General features: G+C 36.5%; 1 protein-coding gene across 2 annotated transcripts in view; it reads left to right on the top strand.

The window, feature by feature from the left end:
• Cd200r1 (CD200 receptor 1) overlaps positions 1-24,800 on the top strand; it is a 30,912-nt gene extending 6,112 nt beyond the window's left edge. The window contains exons 2-7 of one of the 2 annotated variants that reach the window (XM_013028605.1): positions 15,286-15,351; positions 16,987-17,304; positions 17,414-17,662; positions 22,101-22,200; positions 22,888-22,933; positions 23,932-24,800. In XM_013028605.1, coding sequence (XP_012884059.1) covers positions 15,286-15,351; positions 16,987-17,304; positions 17,414-17,662; positions 22,101-22,200; positions 22,888-22,933; positions 23,932-24,096 — 944 coding nt within the window. In that variant the 3' untranslated portion in view covers positions 24,097-24,800. The remainder of the gene's footprint in view (positions 1-15,285; positions 15,352-16,986; positions 17,305-17,413; positions 17,663-22,100; positions 22,201-22,887; positions 22,934-23,931) is intronic. The other variant, XM_013028606.1, reaches the window with a different exon arrangement.
• Positions 24,801-26,393: the final 1,593 nt, after the last annotated feature.

Genomic DNA, 26,393 nt, shown 5'->3' with positions numbered 1-26,393 from the left:
CACTAGCCTTGAACACAAAGAGCTTAGTGACAGAGCCCAGCCCCTGAGTTCAAACCCCAGGACTGCAAAAAAAGAAAAGAAAGAAAAAAAAAGAAAAAAAAAGTTGCTGAACTGCATTGATTTTACTAGTGACTAGAAACTGTCATGGACTTAGTAAAGTTAAATAGATGGATTAGAAGAAGTAAATAAAAGTTCCTGTCATTACTGTTTAAATTTCTGAGAAATTGTGTGATTAAGATTTCTCAGTCACAGCAGGCACACTAGCTACTCAGAAGGCTGAGGATCACTGTTCAGTGCCAGTCCTGGCAACAAAGTCTCCTTGATGCGCTTATTTCCGATTAACCACCAGAAAACTGGCAGTGGAGTTGTGGCTCAAAGGGACAGATTGCTACTCTTGAGCAAAAAAGCTCAGGGATGATGCCCAGGCCTCAAGTTCAAGCCCCATGTCAAGAATGAAAAAAGATGTCAGTCACAAAGCTGCATTTATTTTAAATGAAACTTGAATTTTTAGGATAAATGTACTGGTTGATTATAATGTAATTAACACCTCAGCTTGTAGTGTTCTTTCATGTTTTGTTCATTCCTTACTTGTTAAGTAAGAAAAAAACCAACCCAATAATCCATGTTATACAAAGGGAAAAATGACATTTAAATTAATTTAATTAGGATAGAGACATAGTTTAAGTGGTAAAGTACTGGCCTAAAAAACCATGAGGCCCTGATGCAAACCCCAGTAGCACCAAAAAACCAAACAAATCAAAATGAATTCATTTAATTTTTGACAAAAATTCAGGGGCAAAATAGGAAGCTAAAGAGGAAGTAAAACTCACAACCCCCATCATTTTCTAGCTACTAGAAATGAGTTAATGCTTAAACTATAAGGTTCACTTCAAAATTTGTTAAAGTAATTTTGAAAAGTTATTGATGTTTGAGGCAGTGTTGAAGTTCGAAAGCTAGAACAACCAAATGAAGAGAGAAATTATTTCACTTGGCTTTGCCAATACAAAATGAGAGACTATTTTCACAGATTTCAATATATATTTATTTTGTGGTCATTTTTAAGTGGTAGTAAATTCATTAAATTTTAAATAACAATAAAGATGAGTCGTTATAAAGATCATAATAAGCCATAAGGATGAGTGATACAGTGCTGAGGTGTAAAGAAATGTTCATAAAAATAATTTAAAAAAAACCATTATGCTGTATTCTGTTTTTCAGCCATAGGGGCATCTTACAAAATCATAGCTTTATTATTTTTTTTAAGTCTAGAGTTTTCTACTAATTCAAGGGTCTTAGGTGAAGTTCATTCATCAGACCATAAATCACATTGTTTGGGAAGGGTTCTTATCCCTACCTTAGAAATAACAAATGAATACTAAAAGCAAAATTATCTAAATAAGTGAAGCAGGAAACATGCTCTATTCTGGTTAATAACAGTTAACCAAGCATCATTCCCAATGCTATGATTTCAGAAATGAATGGTTTGGGAGCTTTTTTGTTTTTGAAATCAGAACTCACACTGCAATAATTTACAATAGATTGCAAACTGCTCAACACCACAAGAAGAAAGTCATGTGCTGTTTGGGAGGGTGAAAGCTCTCTGGAGCTCGGGTTTTGCATTGTCATGGCTGCACCCATTGTGCTCTGTGGGGGTGGCTGGGCTTGCTCTGGCAGATGACAGTGAGGATCTGGAAAAGGAAACTCACAACTGGTGCTGGAAGTTAAGAGGTTTCACTAGTAGTGAAATCATGAAACAATAAAACACATTGCTACTGATGACCCTGATCGGTGTTTGTTGTCAAACATCTAAGGGCCAAGGATGTTTGTTGGGAATTTGTGTTTATTTTTGTGGATGTATGTTCTAACGTTATATGTGTTAAAAGTTGGAATTTCTGTTATGACTTCTATTTTATTTAATTTAACTTTATTATTATTATTTTTGTCCAAGACCAGGACTTGAATTTGGTATCTGATGTTTTTAACTCATTGGTTGGCCTCTACTACCTGAGCCATACCTCTGCTCTGTGTTATTACTTCTAATTGCCACCTTTTCAATTCCGTTGAGTAATATTTACACATCATTTAAGTAAAATGTATGATTTGACCAGTTTTGAGAGTTGTGTACTTAGTGAGTTAGCACCCTAAATAAGATATAAAATGTTTCCCTCATTTTCAGTGTCTCATAGGGATCTCTATAGACTGTCTCTGTCATTTGGAGCAATCAGTGGTCACCTTAGCAGACTTACCATTTTTGTATTTACAGTATGTAGGATGTAGTATGTATTTATCTCTTTTTCATTTAGCAGAATGATCTTGAGGTTCAAGGTTATATGTTTTTCTGTTTGTTGTTGAATAGAACTATAATATGGATCATTTATTTATTTACCCATTAATGACACCAGCTGTCACTAGTTTTTGGCTAGTGAGAATATATATTTGTGATAAGGCCACTGAAAATTCATGCACATAATATGTTTTCATTTTTGTTAGGTAAATACTTCACTTCTGGGGTGATCAAATTATACAGTGGGTACATGTTTAATTTTGAAAAAAGTTACTGGAAGTTTCCTGATGTATGTATTCCAATGTTTCCATTTTCCTGCCAGTCATTTTTAGAAACACTTAAGTATCTTACTGACATAAAATTATTGAATGCCTAATAATTCTTTATATACTGTATGTAGCAGTCATATATAACAAGTATTTTCTTATTCTGTCATTTGTCTTGTCATTTCTTTCAAAGTATGAAATCTTGTAATTTTGATAATGCCCGGTTTATCAAATTTTCTTTCATTTTTAATTTTTTTTCTTAGCCTAAGAAAGTGCCAAAGCCCTATAGACTCTCTCAATGTTTTCTTCCAGGGGTTTCACAGTTTTTAGCTTTTACATTAAAAAGTAACAATTCATTGGAGAGTAATTTTTATGTGTGTAAATGGGAAGGGTTGAAATTCATTTTTTTTCTGCATGTGGCAAACAAGCGTTCTATCATCAGTTGTTGTAAAGAGTTTTACCTACTTTAAATTGTCATCCTTTATTTTCATTTATTTTTAAATACATAAATAATGGAAGTATAAATCTATGTATAGACTGTGTGTTCAGTTCCATTGATCAAAATCTATCCTTTATGCAATACAAAAGTGTCTTGGTTTATAGCTTCAAAGCGAAGCTTGAATTTGGGTTGTTTCTTTATGGTTTTTTATTTGCGGGGGGGGGGAGAGGAGGACGGGGGTTAAATTGCATTGGTAAGTCTAGGCTTGCATTCCCATAGAAATTCAGGGACATCTTCCCAATTTTTATAGCAACAATTACCTCATTTTGATTGATATTATGTTGAATTTAAACAACAATTTGAGGAAAACAAACAATACTGAGTCTGTCTCACAACAGCTTACTTTATGTACGTAGGGTTTTTTTTCTAAAATGTATCTCTGCAAAATACTTTGTTTAGAGCTTCTAGTATACAAGTCTTGCCTGTTTTTTGGTTACAGTTCTTACTATTTTGTCTATACTATTGCAAATGGAATTGTTTTTTAAATTATATTACATAATTGTGCAAGTGTGGAAATATAATTATTTTAAAGTATCAAGAATATTTTTATATTATGATTTTGATGAACTCAGTTGGTTCTAGTTGCTCTGTGGACCCCTATCATGTTCTCTAGGGAGGGACAGTTTTGTGTCTTTGTTTCTGATCTATATCTTTTCTTTTCTCACTGCAATGACTAAACACTTCTCCAACAAATTCAAAAAAAGTGCCAAGAACAGATACTTTTACTCTGGGCCTGGTTTTGCATACTATACACACTTCTATCTGTTTCATTTTATATCTTGAAAAGAATAAAAATAATACAATGGCACATGATAATTTATACAGGTCTCTAGATGTTTACACAGTAAGACCAGGATATTCTTAGGATCACAAAGGCTCAATAGCTATGTGCATGTATATGATCATAAAAATATCAGTTACTGAAATGAATTCCAAGAAATGGAAGCAAGAGGGTTTTCTATCTTTTTTTTCTTTGTTGCTGTTTTTGTTTTCTTTTCCTTTTGTCTTGTTTGTTAGGGACAAAGGGTGAAATGTAGCATTGATACCAGACACAATGTGGGAAATGAACAATACAACTTATGGGTGAGGACAAGAAGGAAAAACTGTGAGAGATCAAGGGGATGGGTGGCATTGTATAAAAAGGCATGTATTCATGGAACCATATCCATGAGTACATTTGAACTGTGCCTCAAAGTGGCAGAGTGCTAGCCTTGAGCAAAAGAACTCAGGGACAGTGCCCAGGCCCTGAGTTTAAAACATCAACAACAAAACAGAAACAAAAACAAAAAAAAAAAGAACTCATTACCGGACATATGTAATTGTTATCCCTCTGTATATCACCTGTATTTTCACAATAATAATAACAACATATGTATATACAAAAAAATCACCACCAATATATCTTGGTCATTCCATAGTAGTTTATGTAAACATTTCTTATTCTTTTTAGTTTTGTTGTACTTTAATTCTGTACTTCAATTTTGTTTATATTTTTCATTTTCTGTTTTCAATTTTATTGATTATTTTCTATAATTACTATCTTCTGTTGTTCTTTTCTTTTCTTTTCTTTTTGTGGGCCTAGGTGCTATTGCTGAGCACTTTAGCTTAAGGTGAGCTTTCTACCACTACCGCCACAGCACCACTTCCAGTGGTTTATTGAAGATAAGAGTCTCAGGAGCCTTCCTGCCTGGGCTGGCTTTGAAGTTCGACCCTCAGATCTCAGCCTACTGAGTAGCTAGGATTACAGGCATGAGCCACTGGTGCCCAGCATTTCTGCTGTTTCTTTGAATTTGATTTGCTGTCCAATTAACAACAGTATCCTAAAGTTGATGTTAGATGACTTTAGTTAGATTTTTCTTAATTTCTAATATTTACATTCAATGCTATTAAATTCTAAGCACCACCGTAATTACTTTCTAAAAATTTTGGTAGCTAATGATTTTATTTTTATTTATCTCAGAATATTTAAATATTTTCCACTGAGATTTCCTCTTTTACCCATGTATTATTTTCCAGTGTTTGGTATTATCTCAAAGAATTTGTGGTCTGAGAGTAGATATCGAATTTTATTTTTTTAAATTTGTAAAATGTGTTCCATAGCTCAGATGTGGTTTTTTTGGTACAAATATAGAGCTTGTTAAAAAATGCATATTTGTTGTTTTAGGAAGAAGATTTTACCTTACCTCAGTTAGAATGACCATCATCAAGAAAACAAATTCATGTGTAACTACTTGTATATTATCCAGTGTGTTTACTTATAGATTTATAGGCACATTCTAGTTAACATAAATAATGTCAAATTATACTCCTTGTGTTGATGTTGTTTTTGTTTAACTCTGTCCCTATTGATTACATACCTGCTGGATCTGTCCATTTTGAATATGGAGGTGTGAATTAACTGTAATATTGGATCATCTATTTCTTCTTGAATCCATTTTTGCCTCATGTATTTTGATGCTCTATTGTTAGACACAAATGTGTTAAGGATTGTTAAATATTCTTTGAGAATTGATCTATTTATCCTTATGTGATTGCTCTCTTTTGCTATTATAATGTTCCTGCCTCTGAACTCTTCTCTGTCACAAAATTCACTTACTATTTAATTTCTTTTGATGTGTGTTAACACAGTATAACTTTCTCCATCCCTTTATATTTATAATGTGTGTGTATGTGCATTTAAAGTAATTTTTTTGAAGAAAACATTTAATTGGATCTTACTCTTTGATTCTCTGTGACGAATCTCTCTGGTTGCTGCGTTTAGATCATTGATATTGAAATTGATTACTGTATAATTGGACTAATATATATCATAATGGTTACTATTTTCTACTTACTGTCCTTGTTATCTATTCCTATATCTGTCATACACTATTTTCTGTCTTTTACAGCGTTAGTTGAAGACATTTTTATGTTTCCAATTTTCTTTTTTTTTTTTAATCTTTAAATAGTTGTACAAAGGCGGGGCTATATAGCAAAGCAGTCTATGAATACAATGCATCTTGTTTTTTTTTTGTCGGTCGTGGGGCTTGAACTCTGGGCCTGGGCGCTGTCCCTCAGCTCTTCAGCTCAAGGCTAGCGCTCTACCACTTGAGCTACAGCACCACTTCCATACAATGCTTCTTGATCTGTGTCGCTCCTTTAACATTCTCACCTGCTTTTGGCCCACCCCTTCCTTACTTTTCTTTGTGATCTATACAATGAATTCTTGACTGCATTCTCCCTCCCTTTCCCCCTTCATTCATCTTCTCCTCTCTCTTGGCTGCCCCCTTGGTTGTACCCATTTCCTGGTGATTTTGTTAGAGTTCAACCTAGTCTTTCTAAAAGATTATACTATTTCAGCTCTCCACTTGCAAACCACCCAGTATGTTTACTTGTAGACATATAGGTATATTCTAGCTATCACAATTAAGGAAACCATATAACCTTTGTTTCCCTGGGTCTAGCTTACTACACTTAATATATCTTTTTCAAGTCTTTCTACATCCTTAGGAATGGTACAATAACATTCTTTCTAATAAATGAGTAAAATTCTACTGTGTGTATATTCAATACCACGTTTTCTTGATCCATTTGTCCATTGAGAGGCATCTGGGTTGATTCCATATCTTCCCTATGATAAATAGTGCTGCAATGAACATGCTGTGCTGATGGCTTTATTATTATCTTGTTTGAGTTCTATTGTATCCAATGCCCATGAGTGGGATTGCTGTATCATAGGGTAGTTCTATGTTTAATTTTTTTGAGGAATCTCCATAGTGCTTTACAGTGTTTGAACAAGGTTACATTCCCACCAACAGTGTAATAGATTTTCCTTTTGGCCATATTATCTCCATTTGTTATTGCTTGTTTTCTTAATAATGACCATTGTAACTGGTGAGGTGGAATATCAGTATTATTTTGATTTATATTTCCTTTATGGCCAGAGATGTTGAGCATTTCTTCACGTGTTTATTGGCCATTTTTACTTCTTCTGAAAAGTCTTTCTTTAAGTCATTAGACTATTTATTAACTTGATTATTGTTTCTTTGAGGGTTTAGTTTTTGAGAATTTAATTTTTTGAGCTCTAAGTATATTCTGGATTTTAGGCTTTTATCATCAGATATAGCTGGTAAAAATATTCTCTCTTTCTGTAGGCTTTCTGTTTAGCTTGATGCTCTTTGCAATGCAGAAACCTAGAAAATCAGATATACATTATTTTTTAGTGTTGACCAACAGTTTCAACATATGTTTGCAATTAGGCCAAGTCAGCTTTCAAATAATATAATGGCTTCATGGGTTCTGTTTGTATTGTGTAGTAACAAAAATAACCGTTTTTTTTTCAACTTAGATATTTTCTGTTCTATTCCATTTGTTTTTTTAAACTTATTATTATTATTATTATCTTTAAGTAGTTGTACAAAGACGTTCCCATTCAACAAAAGAGTATATGAATACAAGGTATCTGACAACATTTTCACCCATCCCTCTTAACCCTTCCCTTCTCCCACTTATTTTTTAAATTGAGATATTTCACACTATTGTGGAATATTGATACTTAAAGTCACAAACACATTTTAACCTTCACAAGGCAAATTATCATTATCATGGTCTATAAGTTTCATGAATTCTTTGAGCTTTGACAATACAAATTATTTTTCCCACCTCAGGTGATGTTTACATTTGTTTCCTTTTGCTTAGTATAGGCAATTCCCTCTTTCCCTCTCATTCCTCCCTTCCCATGGCTGTCTTTGAGTTGCTTAGTTCTTTTTCTTCTCTTTCCAGTGCAGCTGATGGGCCCCTTTGTTGTATGTTGTTCTGTTCCTCCTCCTGGCTTCCCTCCTTTGCGTGCATATATCTTCCATCTATATGGTCTAGAACATGGAGTCATTTAGTGATGATATGACAAAATGAGTGGCTGTCCTTTGTTCCTTGAGTCCTGTTTACTTTGTCATATCTCTTTGCATTTTGGCTTTAGCGTCCACATATCAGGGAGACCATGTGCCATTTGTCTCTTTGTTCTTAGCTTACCTCACTCAAAATAATTGGCTCTAGTTCCATCCATTTCCCTTCAAATGCCATTATTTTGTCCTTTCTAATGGCTGCATAATATTTCATTGTAAATAGGTACCACAATTTTTGGATCCACTCATCTGTAATGGGGCATCTGGGTTGTTTCCAAATCTTGGCTATTGTGAACAGTGCTTCAATAAACATAGAGGTGCATGTGTCTTTGTTGTTCAGGGTAGATGCCTAGGAGTGGTATGGCTGGATCATAGGGGAGGTCTATATTTAGCTTTCTGAGGTACCTCCAGACTGCTTTCCAAAGTGGTTGTATTAGTATACATTCCCACCAGCAATGCAGGAGAGTTCCTCTTTCTCCATATCCCTTCCAGCATTTGTCATTGGCTGACTTTAGGGTGTGGACCATTCTGACTGGGGTAAGGTGGTATCTCAGGGTTGTTTTTATTTGCATTTCCTTTACAGCCAGGGATGATCAATACTTCCTCATGTGTTTCGTTGTCATTTTTATCTCTTCTTCTGAGAATTCTCTCTTTAGCTCCCTGGCCCATTTCAAGATTGGTTTAATTAGGTTTGTGAGGAGTTAGTTTCTTGAGTTCCCTGTATATAATGGATATTAGACCCTTGTCTGATATTTTGCTGGTAAATATCTTTCTCAATTATTTGGCTTTCTTTCTAGTTTAGTTGTTATTTCTTTGTCTGTGCAGAAACTTTTTATTTTAAGGTAGTCCCATTTGTCTAGTCTTTCTCCAATTTGTTGTGACCCTGGGAGTCTGTTCAGGAAGTTCCTGCCTGTGCCTATAAGTTCAATTGTCTCTCCTACTCTGTCCTGCAGTAGTTTCAGAGTATTAGGTTTGATGTTAAGGTCTTTAATCTATTTTGAGTTGATATTAGTGCATGGTGACAGGCTAGGGTCCACTTTTAGTTTTCTGCATGTGGCCACCCAGTTTTCCCAACACCAGTAGTAGAAGAAGTTATGATTCTTCCACTGTATGTCTTTGTCTCCTTTGTCAAATATCAACTGATTGTATGCGGCTTTATTTCTGGGTCCTCTAGTCTGTTCCATTGGTCTTTAGGTCTCTTGTTGTGCTAGTACCATGCTGTCTTTGTTATTATGGCTCTATAGTAGAGCTTGAAGTTTGGTATCGTGATCCTTCCTACATTCTTTCTTTTGCTTAGAATTGTTTTGGCTATTCTAGGTCTTCTGTTGTCCCATATGAATTTTTGGACTGTTTTCTCTATTTCAGTAAAGTAGGTCATTGGAATTTTAATGAGAATTGCATTGAATGTGTGTATAAATTTTAGCAGTATGGCCATTTTCACTATATTAATTCTGCCTATCCAGGAACATGGAAGGTCTTTCCATTTCCTGATATCCTCTATGATTCCTTTTGTTTTTAGGCTTTCATAGTTTTCATGAAATAGACTCTTTATATCTTTGGTTAGGTTAATTCCTAGATACTTTTTTTTTTGAGGTTATTGTGCTTGGGGTGGTTTCCTTGATTTCCCTTTCTGCTTGTACATTGGTGGTATACAGAAAGGCAATTGATTTTTGTGGGTTAATTTTGTTTCCTGCTACTTTGCCAAAGTGGTTTATAAGCTCTAAGAGTTTGGGGATGGAGCCTTTGGGATCTTTGAGGTATAAAATCATGTCATCTGCAAAAAGAGATAGTTTAACTTCTTCCTTCCCTATGCGGACCCCTTTAATGTCTTTTTCCTGCCTTATTGCTCTGGCTAAGAACTACATTGCAGAGGAGTGGGGAGAGTTGCCTTGTTCCTGTTTTTAAGAATTGGTTGTAGTTTTTCCCTTGTAAGTATGATATTGCTGTTGGTCTGTCATATAAGGCTTTTAGTGTTTTTGGAATGTTCCTTCTATTCCTATTTTTTCCAGAGCTTTTAACATGAATGAGTGTTGTATTTTATCAAAAGCCTTTTTTTGTGTCAATGGAGATAATCATGTGGTTCTTGATCTTGGATCTGTTGATGTGAGGGATTACATTTATTGACTTATGTATGTTAAACCATCCCTGTATCTCTGGGATGAAGCCTACTTGGTCATAATGTATGATTTTTTGGACATGTTTCTGGATTCTGTTGCCTAGAATTTTATTGAGGAGTTTTGCATCTGTGTTCATCAAAGAGATTAGTCTGTAGTTCTCTTTTTTTGTTGGGCTTTGCCCAGTTTGGGGATGAGTGTGATAGGCTTCATAGAATGAGTTTGGTATTACTCCCTCTGTTTCTACTTCTCTGAAGAGCTTGAAGAGTATGGATATCAGTTCCTCTTTAAAGATCTTATAGAATTCTGTAGTGAATCCATCTGGTCCTGGGCTTTTCCTTGATGGAAGGTTTCTGATTGCTTCCTCTATCTCATTGTAGGTTATTGGCATATTTAATTGATTTATTTATTCTTCTTTCAGTTTGAGCAGTTTGTATTTCTCTAGAAATTCATCCATTTCTGCTAGGTTTTCCTTCCTATGTGAGTATAGAGTCTGGAAATATTTCTTAATGATTGTTGGACGTCTTGGATGTTTGTTGTAATTTTTCCTGTGGCATCATTGATCTTATTGATGGTTCTCCTCTCTTCTTTTTTTTAGTTAATCTTGGTAATGGTCCATCGATTTTATTGTTTTTCAAAAAATTAGCTTTTTGTTTTATTATTTATTGTATTATTTATTTACAGTTTTCTTAGTCTCTATTTTGTTAATTTCAGCTTATTTTTGTTATCTTGCTCTGTCTAACGACTTTAGGTTCAACTTTTTCTTGTGTCTCTAGCAGTTTTAGTTGCATCATGAGATTGTTTATTTGGTCTGTCTCTGTTTTTTTGATGTGAGCACTGAGCGCAATAAATTTGCCCCTCAGGACTGCTTTCGCTATGCCCCACAGGTTTCTTTGTGATGTATCTTCATTTTCATTGAATTGTAGGAACTTTTAAATTTCTTCTTAATTTCTTCTGTGACCCATGTGTTGTTCAGCAGAGTGCTGTTTAATTTCCATGTGTTTTGAGTTTTTTCTACTGTATGCCTTGTTATTGAGAACTAGTTTGATTTCATGGTCAGATAGAACACAGTGTATTATGTTGATCCTCTTGCATTTGCTTAAATGCAATGATGCTTAAATGCTTAAATGATTTATTTTAGAAAAAGTTCCATGGACCTCTGAGAAGAATGTGTACTGGGTTTTTGTTGGGTGGAAAACTCAGTATATGTTGGTTAAGTCTGCTTGAGATATGACATCATTTAATTTGGAGACGTGTTTGCCAGTTCTTTGGTTGGTAGACCTTTCTTTTGGTGAGAGTGGAGTATTAAAGTCTCCTAGTATTATTGTATTTGGATCCATCATTTCCTGTAACTCTAAGAGTATTTATTTGCTTAACATATTTGAGTTCACCGATGTTTGGGGCATATAGATTGACAATTGTGATGTCCTCTTCTTGGTTGTTCCCTGTATTAATATGTAGTGACCTTTTTTGTCTTTTCGTAATGATTTTAGTGTAAAGTTTATTTTATCAGATATCAGAATTACAACTCTTGCCTTCTTTCTGGGGGCATTTGCATGGTAGATCTTCATCCACCTTTCACTTGGAGTTTGCTTTTATCTTTGGCCGTGAGGTGGTCTCCTGAAGACAGCAAATTGATAGATCTTGTTTGCTGATCCAATCTGCAGTTCTTTTTCTTTTGATTGGTGAATTGAGTCCATTCATATTTATGGTTATTATAGAGAGTTATATTGTGTTTCCTGCCATTTTCCTACTTTCCTATGGTTTTCTTCTTTCCTTTTCATCCTGTGTTTACTAAGTTGGATTCCTTACAATGTCTATCCGGTATGTATCCCTGTTCTCGATTGCTTTCTTCAGATTGTAATCTCTCTATTAACATTCTTTGTAATGCTGGCTTATTGTTTATGAATTCATTTAGCTTTTCTTTACTATTTAAAATTTTAGTTTCTCCACCAAATGGAAATTCTAGCTTCGCTGGATATACCAGTCTGTGCAGTTATTGGCTTCTTTTATTCAGTGTCTGTGTGGAGAGATCTGCAGTGATTCTAATTTTTTTCCCATTGTAGTATAGCTCCTTCTTTGCTTTTGCTGCATGCAAGATTGCTTCTTTATTGCTAAAGTCTAGCATTTTTACTATAATGTGCCTTGCAGTGTTCCTCCTGGGATCTTGCTTGTTAGGTGTTCTGTAGGCCTCTGTTATGTAGGTAAGATTTTCTCTTTTAAGACTGGGGAAGTTTTCAGAGATGATCTTAATGAATAAGCGTTGTATTCCTTTATTCTGGTATTCCTCCCCTTCGTCCATCCCAATTATACGAAGGTTAAATTTCTTGGCACAGTGTGCTTGTGCTTGGACTTCCCTTTGGCATTTTTGGGGTATTTTTCCCAGATCTGTAACGTTTTTTTCCAGTACCTGCGTAGTGTCTTCAGTATATGATTTTCTATTTTCCCTTTCATTCACTCTATTAACTGTGGCTTCCATTGTGGGTTGCATGGAAGCAATTGAACCATTTATAGTTTCTATGTCATTTCTTAAGAGTAATAATCTCATCTTTTAGTGAGATGTGTACTGCAGCTATTTTTGAGTGCATTTCTTGTTTGAAGGCCTCGATCTCTTTTGATAACTCATTGGTTTGTTCTTTAAATTTCTGGTCTATTTCTCATTTTAATCCTTGAGTCATTGCCTCTATCATTTCTTGGATATAGCATTTGTCTTCCATTTCTTTCTTGCTTTCACTGGCATTCTCCCCTGTGTGGTTGCTGGCCTTTGAGTCTGGTTTACTATCTTGGCCATTGATGAATCTTGTAATTTTTCGCTGTGATTTTCGCATGTGGATTCAGGGATTGTTGGAGACCAATTCCAGCCACTAGGTGGCTACCTTTGCTTGGTTCTGGATTTTTTTCCTGAGCAATTGATGTAGCTTGCTCTCAGTGCTGGGATGGTTGAGGGTACTTTACCTGGTGTGAGGTTCTGTATTGGATGGGGCTGCTTTCTAGCTGCTGGCCTGGCCCACGAAGGGCTTACTCTTGTCAGATTGTGGTGGGCAGACACACTCCACCCTCTGCTGGGGTGTGCACTCAGGTCCTGACCAGTTAGGAGCAGGCAGTTAAGATAGCTAGGGTTCTTGCCTGGGACACAGGAAGGGTTCCTTTAACTGGTGGCAGTTCCCACCTTTAGTCAAGGACCAGCAGCCTAGACTTCTTCCATTCCCTCCTAAGAGTGCTCTTGGCCAAGCCTGGCAGGCTGGCTGTGCCAGGTGTGCCTGCTGGTTGCTGGTGCACTTGCATAGCTCCAAGGTTCCTTAGGACCTGTAGCCCAGGTGGTAATGGTGGGCCAATTTCTGGGGGTGGGTTACCACTAGTGCTGTTCTCCTGTGGCAGTCGGGGTAATGTAGGGGAACATCTCCTTTGGTGTACTTAGTTATCCTGGTAGTGGTTGGGAGCTGTCCAGCGGTGCTGTGGCAGGTGGCTGGTTTTGTGCACTGTAGGTTGCTGATCACCACCGTGTTCCACGTTTGCTGAGATGATGTGGGCTATGCTGGGTGGTGATGCAGGCTGGGTCTGTGTTTCACAGCCTTTGCCACTGTGTATGCTGTTGGGGTCCGCACCGTGGGTCTGGGATTCCTCACAGCTCCCGCCAGCTCCAGGCTGGACTGATTCCATGGGCTGGTGCAGGGTCGTGCCGTGAGTCTGGGGTGTTTCGCTACTGCTACTGCTGCTGCTGGTGCAGCCACCACTGCTGTCCCAGGCTGGGCTGGGTTGCTTACACAGGCTGATGGGAAGATGGCCACACCATCCAATGAGTTTGGGGTTGTTTACTGCCACTACCGTGGCTGCCACGGCCCAGGGCTGGGCTGGTGGTTCCGAGTCTAGGGTCGTTCCCCACTGCTGCTCCTGGCTGGGTTGGGCTGCTTATTATGCTGGCCAGGCAGAGGCGTCCTGCTGGGGAGGGTGTGTGTGTGGGGGGGGAGGTCTTCGTGTGGGTTCTGTGTTCTGAGTTTTTCTGTTTGTATTCTCTGGGTCGGCACTGGCTCTTGGTCATCTTCTGGGAGCCTTAGGATGCTTGTGGTTCTGTGGTCCTTGATAGGTCCAGAGCCGGGCCGCTTGAGCGGCTCTGCTCCAGGCCCCGCTGCTTCAACTGCTTGGCATGGAGCCCTGCCACCAGCAAGGGGTGGGGAAGGCTCTTCCCGCTTTACCCTCTTGGTGTAGGTTCTGAAGTTTTCCCTTTTTCTTTTGTTCACTTCTTGCATCTCTCTGAGTAATCGCCTTTTTGTTGTTGTTGGTCTCTTGGAGCAACGGAGTGTTGAAACGGGAACGCTCTATTTGGTTGGAGAGAGCTGTGGTGTTTCCCTTCTGTTCCCACAAAAATAATCTTGATTCTTTTCTTTTTCTCTCCTCTATTGATCTAAAAAATCCTTTATTTTAGAATTTCTTCAAAGCCAAGTTTGAAGTTAAGCTCATATGTAGGGTTCAGGAACTTTTGACCTAGAAAGTTAAAGTAGATGAAGATTTTTTTCCCTCTGTTTCTGCTTTATGTCCCATCGTTTCTCCCTGTTTACAAGGTAAGCAATGAGGAAGGAAGGGGCATGGATGAACCCTTCTTTGTTCTGATTTTAGAATTCACATGAAAACGCTTCGTCTTGACATAGGAGTGATGGGTTCATCAGAGGACCAAGAAAAGAGTTTGCATAGGCCAGCTCATGTGCAATGCTCATACTGAAACTGTTAGCATATCTGGCCTTCAGCTGCATCAGTAGAATGTTGCCTAACTGTAACTGTTACAATCAGAAAACCCTACCCTTGCTATGAGCCATCTTTAGTGTTTAGCTTCCCATACTTCCCACCCCTAGCCCCCTGACTATATATTTGACCCTAAACAAAGGACAGACACCTTTCCACTCTCTCCTGTGAGAAAGGTGGCCTTGTCAGCCGCTGCTGACAGTAAATTCCTTTGCTGTACATCACTGTCTCCATGGGGTCTTCTGGGATGGTGGCTTTCAAACCAATCTCTCTGGCTGGGAAGGGGGTTAGTGAAACTTTGTGCAAAATAGTTGAAAAAAGAAAGTGCTTCATGAATCTTCAACCATTAATGCAGTATGAATGTAAGCTTCAAATTATTAGCATACTTCATTTAAAGGCTACTGGTTTCCTGATATATTGAATGAAACTGTTGGGGTACAGTGACTTCTATTCTATTTGAATAGACAACAGTGATTTTATTTTCTCTTTTCTAAATATTTTCTAGATTCAACTAGCCCATGTCCACATGAAAGGAAGATGACACAGAACAATTCATTGCCTCTTGCAGCAGGTAATATGTTTTCTTATCTAGCATGCAGCACTGTGTGATGTGATGGAGTTGACCTTGGTAAAAAGCAGTAGCTCATGATTTGATTTAGGCCATCCTTGTAACTTAGTTGAAGAGTCAGGTGACCTGAATATTGTAGTATGGGGACTTCGAATGACTTACTCTCTGGCTGATTCTCAAACAAGGCTGTTCTTGCTTTTCTCTAAACCTTTGATAACTTGGAATGGTGGAAAGAAAAGAGCATAGATGTTCTCAAGTCTGTGATTAAATCTTACCTTTTTTCATCTAGGTAAGTGATCTTTATTTCACCATGAGATATGATAAATAACTATAAGAGACAATTGACACTAAAACTGAAAAGGAAAGATATTAAATGTAGAAGTTAGCAAGAACAAAGCTCAATCATATAAAACATTTTCTTTACCATAGTTCTGCTCATGTAAAAGTCATGGACATGCATCACAGGTAAATTGAAACAGATGCTGCAGTTGAGTAATCATCTCTCAGAAATCCTTATCAGTAATGGATACCTTCAGTCAGTGTAGCAGAAATGTGAAATTTTATGGTGGATGCTGCTTGTATGTCAACAGTGTAATTTTTACCTTAGAGCATGGACACAAGGGTAACTTTCATACTTAATTCTAATAATTTGATTGAACATACAGAAATAAAATATAGGATCACATTACAGATCAGTTGCATATTTGATAACACTCTTTTGAAATAAAATCCTTTATATATAAAACTTCCAAAAGGAAGAAGTTTCCTCCTTCATATATAAATATAGATGTGAAACAGAAATAAATATTTCTATCTATTTTTCACCAGAAACAAATATTTCTAAGACATCTCAAATTCATCTTCCTGAAATCATTAGCTGGTGAAATTATAGGTTATATTTTTAGCTCTGTGAATTTCACTGACTTTTGTTATTCTATTAAAAAGTACAATTAAGGACTCTTGTCTCCTTAAGCCTAAATATTAGTTACTTTTAATGAATGTTTCATATGCCATATACTTTTTACATTTATAATTTAGATTTATAATTTTTTGAAATATTACCCTTAGTGAAAGGCATTTAATTATTCTGTGCCTGATTTTTTTTTTGTTGGTCATGGGGCTTGAACTCTGCTGGGCTTGGGTGCTGTCCTTGCACTCTTCAGCTCAAGGCGAGCGCTCTACTGCTTGAGCCACAGTGCCACTTCCCTGATTTTTTTTTTTGCACTCATCAAAACTTAGGAGGTGAATTCCACATGAATGATTTCTCTATTTTCTGAGGATCACAAGTACATGATAAATTTAATAAATCTAGTATTATCCATAATCAAAAGCCTATGTATAGATTGTATAGTTTCATCTGCTTCTAGCTATCAAGTCTTTTCTTAATTTCCATATACTTGAGACTATGTGTTGATTCATTAGTAATATATAATACAGATTAAATTTGATTTGTACTTGTATTTAATTTGATCCATTATATATATTTGATGAGTGTTAATTTCTTATGTGAATCTCATATTTCTAGAATGCAAAGCAGATTTCTAGCACAGTTTTATGTAATCTGCTTTGTGTAAACTGGGCACACAAGGTTCCTTATTAAGCTTTTCTCTTCCTGGTTTTGCTTTTGTGTATGTCCAGCTAACACAACAAAGATGGTATTGGTGGGTGAGCAGGCTGTCCTCTGTTGCCCTCTTCAACACTGGGAAGAAGTGATTGTAACAACATGGGAAATAATCCACACAAACAAGGTTCCCTGCAAAATTGCCTACCTGAGATCCACAAATGAGACTGTGAAAAATAACTGTACGGATGAGCAAATAACCTGGAACTTCAAGCCTGACCAGAGACCGGATCTTCAGATTGATGTGGTGGCTCTCATTCATGAGGGGTATTACAAGTGTGAAATAGCAGAACCTAATGGGAATTACTATCATGGTTATAACCTCCAAGTGCTAGGTAAAGAATGTCATATGCCATGATATTCCAGATCATCAGATTTGGGATGAAAGCAAATTCCTCCTCAGAGTGAGAAGACTAAAGCATTCTCCTTCTTCCATCTCTGCAGTGCCCCCTGAAGTGAGCCTGTCTCTAGACAAGAATAGAACTGCGGTGTGTAAGGCAGTCGCAGGCAAGCCAGCTGCCCAGATCTCCTGGTTCCCAGAGTGGGGTTGTGTCACTGAGACAGAATCGCCCAGCAATGACACAGGAACAGTCAAGAGTACATGTCACTGTTCAAATAGTAATGTAACTGTTGTGACCTGCTTGGTCTCCCATTCGACTGGCAACAGGAGTCTGTCCATAGAGCTGCCTTCTGGTTGGTAATTCTAGTTTTTGGTTTGATTTTTTTTCATTGTATTGGAGAAACTATGTTTAAAAGGACAAAAAGAGTATAGTGGCAGACAATTTTCACACAGGGACTCTTCAGTTCCTATTTTACCTTTTTCCTTCTCAAAATACAAAGACATGTCTAGGAAAATATTACAGAAATTTGTTAATAATAGCAATTTCCTTCCTATATTAGCAGTATTCTATTTTTGAAAGAACTCCCTTTCTTCCTTCTTCCTTCCCTCTTTCCCTTCTTCCCTCCTTCCTTCCTTTCCCTCTTTCTTCCCTCTCCATCTCTTTCTTCTCTCATTCCCTCTCTTCCCTACCCTCTCTGCTAGTACTGGGACTTGAACTGAGGAGTTCATGCTCTTAGTTTGCTTTTTCGATTAGGGTTGACTCTATTAATTGAACCACACCTCTGGTTTCAGCTTTTTGCTGGTTAATTAAAAATAAGACTGTGCTTGATTTGTCTGCATAGGCTAGCTTCAATACTTAATCCTTAGATCTTCACTTCTTACATAGGATTATAGGAGTGAGTTCCCTGTGTTTGGCTATTACTGATTGTAGTTGTAGAATGAAATTTAGTTAAAATAGGTACATATGATTTTGTTAGAAAAACAAAGCCACCTATAATTTACCTTCATGGAGTTTTAGTCTAGTAAAGTTTTCTCCTCTAGATTTTTCCTGGTGAAGTTTCTTAAATGTCTCATAATAATAATATCTGTGATTTAAATTCTGCATTATCTGCTTTAATCTGACCCCAAGAGCTGAGGGACAGCACCCAGGCCCAGAGTTCAGGCCCCACGACCGGACCCAAAAAAATAAAATAAAATTCCAAGTATTAATTTCAATCAACCTAACCAACATAAAGTCAAATTTCATCTCTATTCTTGCCTTTCTAAAACATACCTGTTGTCTTCATTTTACCCTTGAGATACATACTTTCAAATCTTTTAGTAGTTTTTGTAGTTTTTATAGTTTTCTCCCTTCCTTCCTTCCTTCCTTCCTTCCTTCCTTCCTTTCTTTCTTTCTTTCTTTCTTTCTTTCTTTCTTTCTTTCTTTCTTTCTTTCTTTCTTTCTTTCTTTCTTTCTTTCTTTCTTTCCTACATCTCAAGTAAAGAACATTTATTTGAAAATGAAAGAAAAGCCATAAAAGAAAGTAGTAAAAATTCTCCATCTGGAGAGAAGACTGAAGAGGAGTCCTGAATTGCACTTTTCTGAAACACATGTTTGTTGTGTTCTATCTTACTGTATCAAAAAATATATTACATATCTACTTTCTCTTGTGCTCAATGAATATTTAACATTACTTTATTCCTGTCACACTTCCTTCCTATCAGTTATAGCATATTTCATTAAATAATCACCGTTTACATTAATTTGAATATGAAAACATTAAATACTGAAAAAACCAACCATGCTTTTATTTATTTATTTAGTCATGGGGCCTGAACTCTGGGCCTGGGCGCTGTCCCTCAGCTCTTCAGCTCAAGGCTAGTGCTCTATCACTTGAGCCACAGTGCCACTTCCCTCTTTTACTGCTTATGTGGTGCTGAGGAATCGAACCCAGGGCCTCATGCTCACAAGGCAAGCACTCTACCACTGAGCCACCTTCCCCTCTCCCATGTGTTTATTTTTAATTTTTGGATTTTTTTTGAACTTCATAATTGCTTTGCTTTTTTTGGTTACTTAATGTTGAATGTAGTTGTAATGAATTATCTCAAACTTCACACACCAAATTTAGAGAACTTATAGTAATACTATTCTTGTTGTCAGACTTATTAGGTAGTCTGCTACCTTGTTAGATTTTTCTTCAGTTCAATTATTTTTTTAAGCCTTTCTATGCTTTTGGACTTATCAGTCTTGGTTGGTCATGTGAACTGCTGCATAGATATTAGTTTGTCCACTTTCTCTCCATCCTCTACTTGATCCATGTCTACTTAATCTGAGTTCAGTCTTCTAGACACTTGCCTGTTTTACTCTCCTTCTTTTATATGTGAGTCTTCTCTTAACTCTGGCAATCCTTGGCTATTGATTTATTTCAAAATGCACAGTGCCAACTGGACACTGGTGGCTCATGCCTGTTATCCTAGCTACTCAGGAGGCTGAGATCTGAGGACCACCATTATAAGCCAGCTGGGGCATAAAAGTCCATGTGGGACTCTTATCTCCAATTAACCACTCAAAAACTGGAAGGGGAACTGTGGCTCAAAGTGGTAGAGTACTTGCCTAGAGTACTTGCCTTGAGCAAAAGAGCTTGGGGACTGCAGCCCCTGAGGTCAAACCCCACCACACACACACACACACACACACACACACACACACACACACACACACACACAAATCACACTACCAATTAGATTAGAAACTCTTTACTCCCCTGGTGAGCCTTACCAACTAGTCAGCTTCAATACAGGGAAATAGATGAAGATAATTTTTAGAGCTTCCATATATATATATATATATATATATATATATATATATATATATATATATATATATGAATATATTTTTCCTGGGACCATTCAATCTCTTGCCTTGCAGGCTTAAGTATGACTGTTAGTATTGTAGGAACAGAAATTGAAGTGTGTGTGGATCCATTACACTGTTTGGAGCGCTGACTTCTTTAGATATAGCTTATCAGTCTAGCACTTCATCTCTATTCCCAGTGATGCCTGGATCCTGGACTCTGAAGTCTCCCTGAGTCATCTTTTTGAGATTCTTTTGCTTCTGATTGGGGAAGAGTACAGCACAGAGGAGTTGGCAGCCCATCTGTTCTAATACAAATTTTCAAGGAAGCTCCCAGTGTTTAGCTCTACAGGCCCCTCCCCATACAGCCTGTTTTTCTATTGCTTTTTTCAGTTTATCTCATCTTAAGTTTAGTTTTACTTTTAATAGTCAAATAACAATTATATAAATGGGTATATAGTGATATTTTTAATATATTTATCCATTGTGAAGTGATTATTCAAGACAAATAGCACATTCATCACCTCAATTATTTAACTTTTCTTTCATGGTAGGAATGTTTAAAATTCTTTCTTTCAGCTTTCTTGAAATATTTCATAGCTTCCTACTCTTTCTGAAGTAGTGAGGGCAACCAAGGTTTCTACTTATTCCTCTGTAAATTATTTGTCATTCTTCTATTCATATTGAAGAAGCAGATTGAAAATTTTTATCTCTTCTTGTCTGCATCTCTGTTCTCTTTGTCTGTGCACATTTACAATTCAAAAATTTCTTATAAATATTTTGGCAAGTTTTGCGAAATAAGAAGAGAAAAATGATGCAGTTCAACCATCATTTCCCAATATTCACTCCTGCTGTTTTTTTTTTAAGAGTCCAACAGTACTTCGGATACTTGTAGTTTTGTTATGTATGAAATGTTACCATCTAGTATTACAATAAAATGCTATATTTATCAAATGTCAGAGTTGAAGGGATCATATAGTCCAGACTCATGTGGTACAGAGATCTCTCCCACATATCAAATAAGAGGTAGTTCATTGGCTTGAAAGAGTTTTACAATATTGTTTCTGTTGTTTTATTTTAACAGCAAAACTGCCTGTTTCTTGAAGGTATGTCCTTGCTGAGCTCTGGACTGGGGCCAGTATTTGTTTTAATGTCAGTGACTTGACAGAAAGATGACTTCAGCATTAGGATTATTTTTTTCCCAACTACCTTCTTATGATAACCCATTCATTTCTACAATTGGCAACAAAAACGAGTGTACTCTCACTGTAACAGTAAAATTGAAATTTCCCTTCTCTCCTCTAGAAATGCACCATTCATGAATGTTCAGCCATCACAGTATTTTGCTGGAGACTCTAGAGACTGAATTGATAGAGCAATTTTGTTATAATAACTCTTTGAGCAATGAATGAGTTGAAAAGTGTTTAAAACAAAAATCACAGAAATCAATTTATCTGCTGAGAGACATTCTTGAGCCAAATATTTCTAATTTTTAAATAATTTTATATTTCAGGCTCACATCAAAATCAGATACAAAAACAAAAAACATCTACAGGGCCATGTATGAACCAAAATGGTATCCTACAGGATACTCTCACTGCTGTTAAAATATTTCTGTGTTCCAAGTTTTATCCCTCCTTCTTTTGCCTGAAAAATCACTAATTTTTTTTTGCTGTTTCCCTGGTTTTGCCTTTCTGAAATAACTTATAGTTAGAATCATGCAGTGCAGAGTCTTTTCATATTGACTTCTTTCACTTAGTAATATGTAATTCAGGTTCTTCCATGTCTTTTCATGGCTTGATAGCACTCTCTCTCTCTCTCTCTCTCTCTCTCTCTCTCTCTCTCGGTTGGTCGTGGAGCTTGAACTCAGGGGCTCATTTCTTTTTAGCACTGAATAATACCCTATTGTTTGGACTTAGCACATTTCAACCATCTGTGTTTTGAATCTATCATTACAGGTGCCCAAACAGGAAAATCATATGCTAAATACATCATTTCCTCTATTATTCTTTTGATCATCCTGGGATTCATTTGTTTCTTGAAAAGCAGCAGCTTCAGGTATTGACTGATGAATGTGTTTTCTTCTTCAGTTTCATTGGACCAGAAAAGAGTCAAAAATATGCAGCTGGTGGACTGGGTAAATTAGCGTGTAAGAGTAATTCTTTCATAATTCCACGGAGCATTTTGAAGGTGGTAGATTTTTGAGCATGGGGGGAAGATAGTGCAGGCTAAGTGTGTGTGTGTGTGTGTGTGTGTGTGTGTGTGTGTCTTGAATTCAGGGTATGTCCCGAGACTTTGTCAAAGCTAGTGCTCTACCATAGCTCTACTTCCAGCTTTTTTGGTGGTTAATTGGAAATAAGAATCACATGGACTTTCCTGCCCATGCTGGCTTTGAAATGTGATCCTCAGATCTCAACCTCCTAAATAGCTACAATTATTGATGTGAACCACTGACACCTAATGTTTTTTTTAGGAGAAAATAATTACAATAATTCCATTTATATACCCGAGAGAGGTTGTATATATTCTATTGTACCAACTTCCCATTTCATAATTGTACTTCTTTTTCCAAAATATTCTTATTTGGGTACATTAATAACAAGTAATATTCTTCAACTCATTTCTGATTTATTATTTCTATCAAAATGACCCACAATATTCAAAAGTGTGTTTATTTTTCTTTTTCAAATCTAAGTAACGATTTTTCCTGCATTATTCAAAATAATTTCTTTTCTTTTCCTTTAGAAAATGTAAATCAAAAAAGCCAGACTCTATTCCTGTTGTAGAGGAGGTAAGATGAAAAAACAACATTTTCAATTCTTTGTTTTGTTTTGTTTTTGCTAGTCCTGGGGCTTGAACTCAGAGCCTGAGCACTGTCCTGAACTCTTTTTGCTCAAGGCTAGCACTGTACCACTTAAGCTACAGCACAAGTTCTGGCCTTTTCTGTTTATGTGGTACTGAAGAATTGAACCAGGGCTTTATGTATGCTAGACAAGCACTCTACCACTAAGCCACATTCCCAGCCCATTTTCAATTTTTAAATCCATATGATCTGAAATCTAGCCACACACTGTAAATTCCCTCAATATTAGTATTTTGGTTTTAAAAAATCCAAAAACTTCTGATTTTTACTATGCTAGTCATCATTTGTGCATGTATATTTGCTTATTTAGTGCTAATATTTCCTACTGAACCTCAGATTTTTAACTCATTAAGTGCATCCTAATCACATATTTGTCTCATTTGGACTGTTATCCTTTAAGAAATCAAGTAACTCTTTCTCTGTTAAAACCATACCCAGTTATTTTCTTTTTGTGAGGTATTGGAATTTGAACTCAGAGCCTTGCATTTGCAAGACAAACACTCTACCACACCTCCAGGACTTTCTGTTTAGTTTTTCTTTTCAAATAAAGTCACTTTTACTCTCCCTGAGTAGCTGGGATTATAGGAATGAGCCACATGCTCAACAAATTCATGACTTCTCTTTTTCAGTACCATTGCCATTTCCCTCTTTCTAAACTGAAAATCTAGCCTGCTCTTTAATCTCTTATAACTAGTAGTTTGCTAAGCCTTTGATTCTCACATCATTCATCTCTGTACTTTCATACACAGAATGAAAATATTTTGTCTAATTACATTAGAATAAGGCTTTGCTCCTATGTTTACTTAGGGCCAGAGACAGAAATATATGTGGTATTGGTAGATACAGTAGGGCACCTGTTAGGAAATCACGCGCCTTTCCAGTAATGCTTTCTAGCTTTTGTGAACTGACTTGGAGTTCTCTCTTAGGATGAAATGCAACCCTATGCGAGTTACACAGAGAAGAGCAACACACTCTATGACACCGCAAACATTGCAAGAATTCCTCAGCTCTCTGAAAGTGAATTGGAGTGTTTAAAATACTCAAATTGTGCAACAGAGCATAGAATGGAAACTGAGTTTCCTCCGGAGTGACTTCAGACAAAACAACCATTAACAGTTTCCTATGTGTTCTTCCAGAAATTTCTTCTATATATATGACACATCTATATGCCTATAATATATGTATACATTTGTATCTGTTTACATATGTGTTTTTGTGTTTGTGTTTACATATATATGGATATATATGTACACACACAAAAATCTGTCGTCACAAATAGGAACATATTGTAATGCTGTTTTGTACTCTTGAAAAACTAATAATGTGAGTCTTGGAAATGCTTTTGTATCTTGGAAACTTTTTCAGCACAAGCAAAACTATCTCATTCTCTCTTAATGGCTCCATAAATTTCATTGTACAATTACAGTATAGTTAATCACAGTCTTTGTAATAGACATTTAGATCATTTTAAGTGTTGTTTGTGGTCTAAATAATGCCGTGTAGAATGTTTCTTGTGGGCACAGCTTACTGTGATGGTGTACATCTTTAGGATAATTTCCTTGAGTGGAATTGTGAGGTCAGTTGGTATGCATTATTGATAGATATGTCAAATTGTATCAATTTCCATTCCTCCAACAGTGTTGGAATGTGCCTTTTCATGTATTCTTATTTTTGTATCTACAAGATCTCTTTTTCTTAGTTTCCATTTTTCCTTTTCTCATTAACAAGTTGGCTTAATAAGATATATGATGATTATAATAACTATATTATTTAATAAAACTGGATTTATGATTTTTGTCACATTTTTCATGTTTACAAGAGAGAATGCATGTGTGAAGATGTTATAAATTGGAATTGTGTATTTTTATGGTGCACATACTGTTCTAATGTATTTATCATAGGGTAACTATCTGTGGTCTACATAGATAGCTTAGCATGCACTGTGGAGATGCCAGATTCTGTATCACTTAGCATGTAGCTGTCGTGAAGTATCTACATGCTAGAAAGTGCACATGGAAGGATATAAACTTCTACTCTAAAATATAAATATCAATATTGATAGTTTTTTGATATCAGAACATATGAAAAATAAAACTTTCTGTTCCATAGGAAGAAAAATAAAAGGGTTTAATTTGTTTTGGCTTTTGAAACAGAGTCTTACTAAGTAGCTCAGACTGACCTCAAATTAACTATGTGCCCTAAATTGGCCTCAACATCACAATCTTCCTGCTTCAGTTTCCCAGTACTACTAGGCCTGACATAAGTTCTTACCTTATGATAAAAATTAACACAAAATCTTTTCATTTTCAGATGTGTCTTTTGAGACACATAAGACAGTTCATTTTAATATATTTTCTCCTCCAAATATTATAGATATTATAGGCTTATTATTCTATTTCAGGTATACAACTAATATGATACTTGGAATATGGTATTTTGACCAAACAATTTTGACTTGGCCAAGAAAAAGCTCAATCCATTAAGTTTCTGCATGTAAATATTGCCAAGCAGTAAAAGGAGTAAAAATCATAACCCTGTTCTTGGAATTTTATTGATTCCTTATTCCTCTCTGATTGGTCTGAGGCTCATAAGTTAGCTCCAAGGTGATCTGCCCATATTTGATTGAAAAATAAAAGATAACAAAACTGCATTTTGTTTTAACTTGATAATTCCAAAGTAAGCATAGAAAATGCCAAAGAATTCAAGAAAGCTTATAACCTTAACTATTATTGTATCAGAAATAATTGCATGAGAACTGTTCACTCTGTAGAGGAAACACAGCTGAACATTAGAATCACATGGAAGAATAAAACAAGTGATATAGATTCCTCAGATCCACTCTGTCTGCTGAGTCAGAAAAGCTGAAGGTGAGATCAAATTTTTCCAGTTAGGTCTTCCAGGAGGTAGAGTATGAGATGGAATGAGGAGTGTTGAAACTTAGCAGAGAGAGGTTTATACCTTGAAGAGATTCAAGGGTAAGGAAGGATCAAGGAGGGCAAGCCTTCAGACCATGGTGCTAAACCCAATGAAACCCGTGAGAGGAGAGGGAGGGAAGGAAGCAGGGCTGAGAGGAAGAACCTTCTTCGAGTCTGGCCAGGGGGGAAGCCCTAGACAAATCTAGTCTTTTGTGTGAAGAAATGAGCAAACCCTGATACTGCTTCATGATTAGACATTCTCTGGGTGATGCCAGGGAAGAGTAGGGTGTCAGCTCCAAAGCTGAAATGAGCTAGGAGCCAGTGGCTACTACCTACTTGGAAGGCAGGGAGAGGGAGGATTGAGGTATAGCCAGCCTTGACACCCTGCTCTCAAAGTTTGCAAGCTTCTTTAAACTTTTTATTTAATAAATAGTTGTTCAAAGGGGTTACACCTCCTCTTCCTCCTCCTCCTC

This window comes from Dipodomys ordii, unplaced genomic scaffold (genome assembly GCF_000151885.1).
Source record: "Dipodomys ordii isolate 6190 unplaced genomic scaffold, Dord_2.0 Scaffold111, whole genome shotgun sequence".
NCBI lineage: Eukaryota > Metazoa > Chordata > Mammalia > Rodentia > Heteromyidae > Dipodomys > Dipodomys ordii.
The sequence above is the reverse complement of the archived record's forward strand: the minus strand, read 5'-3'. Positions and strand labels throughout refer to the sequence as shown.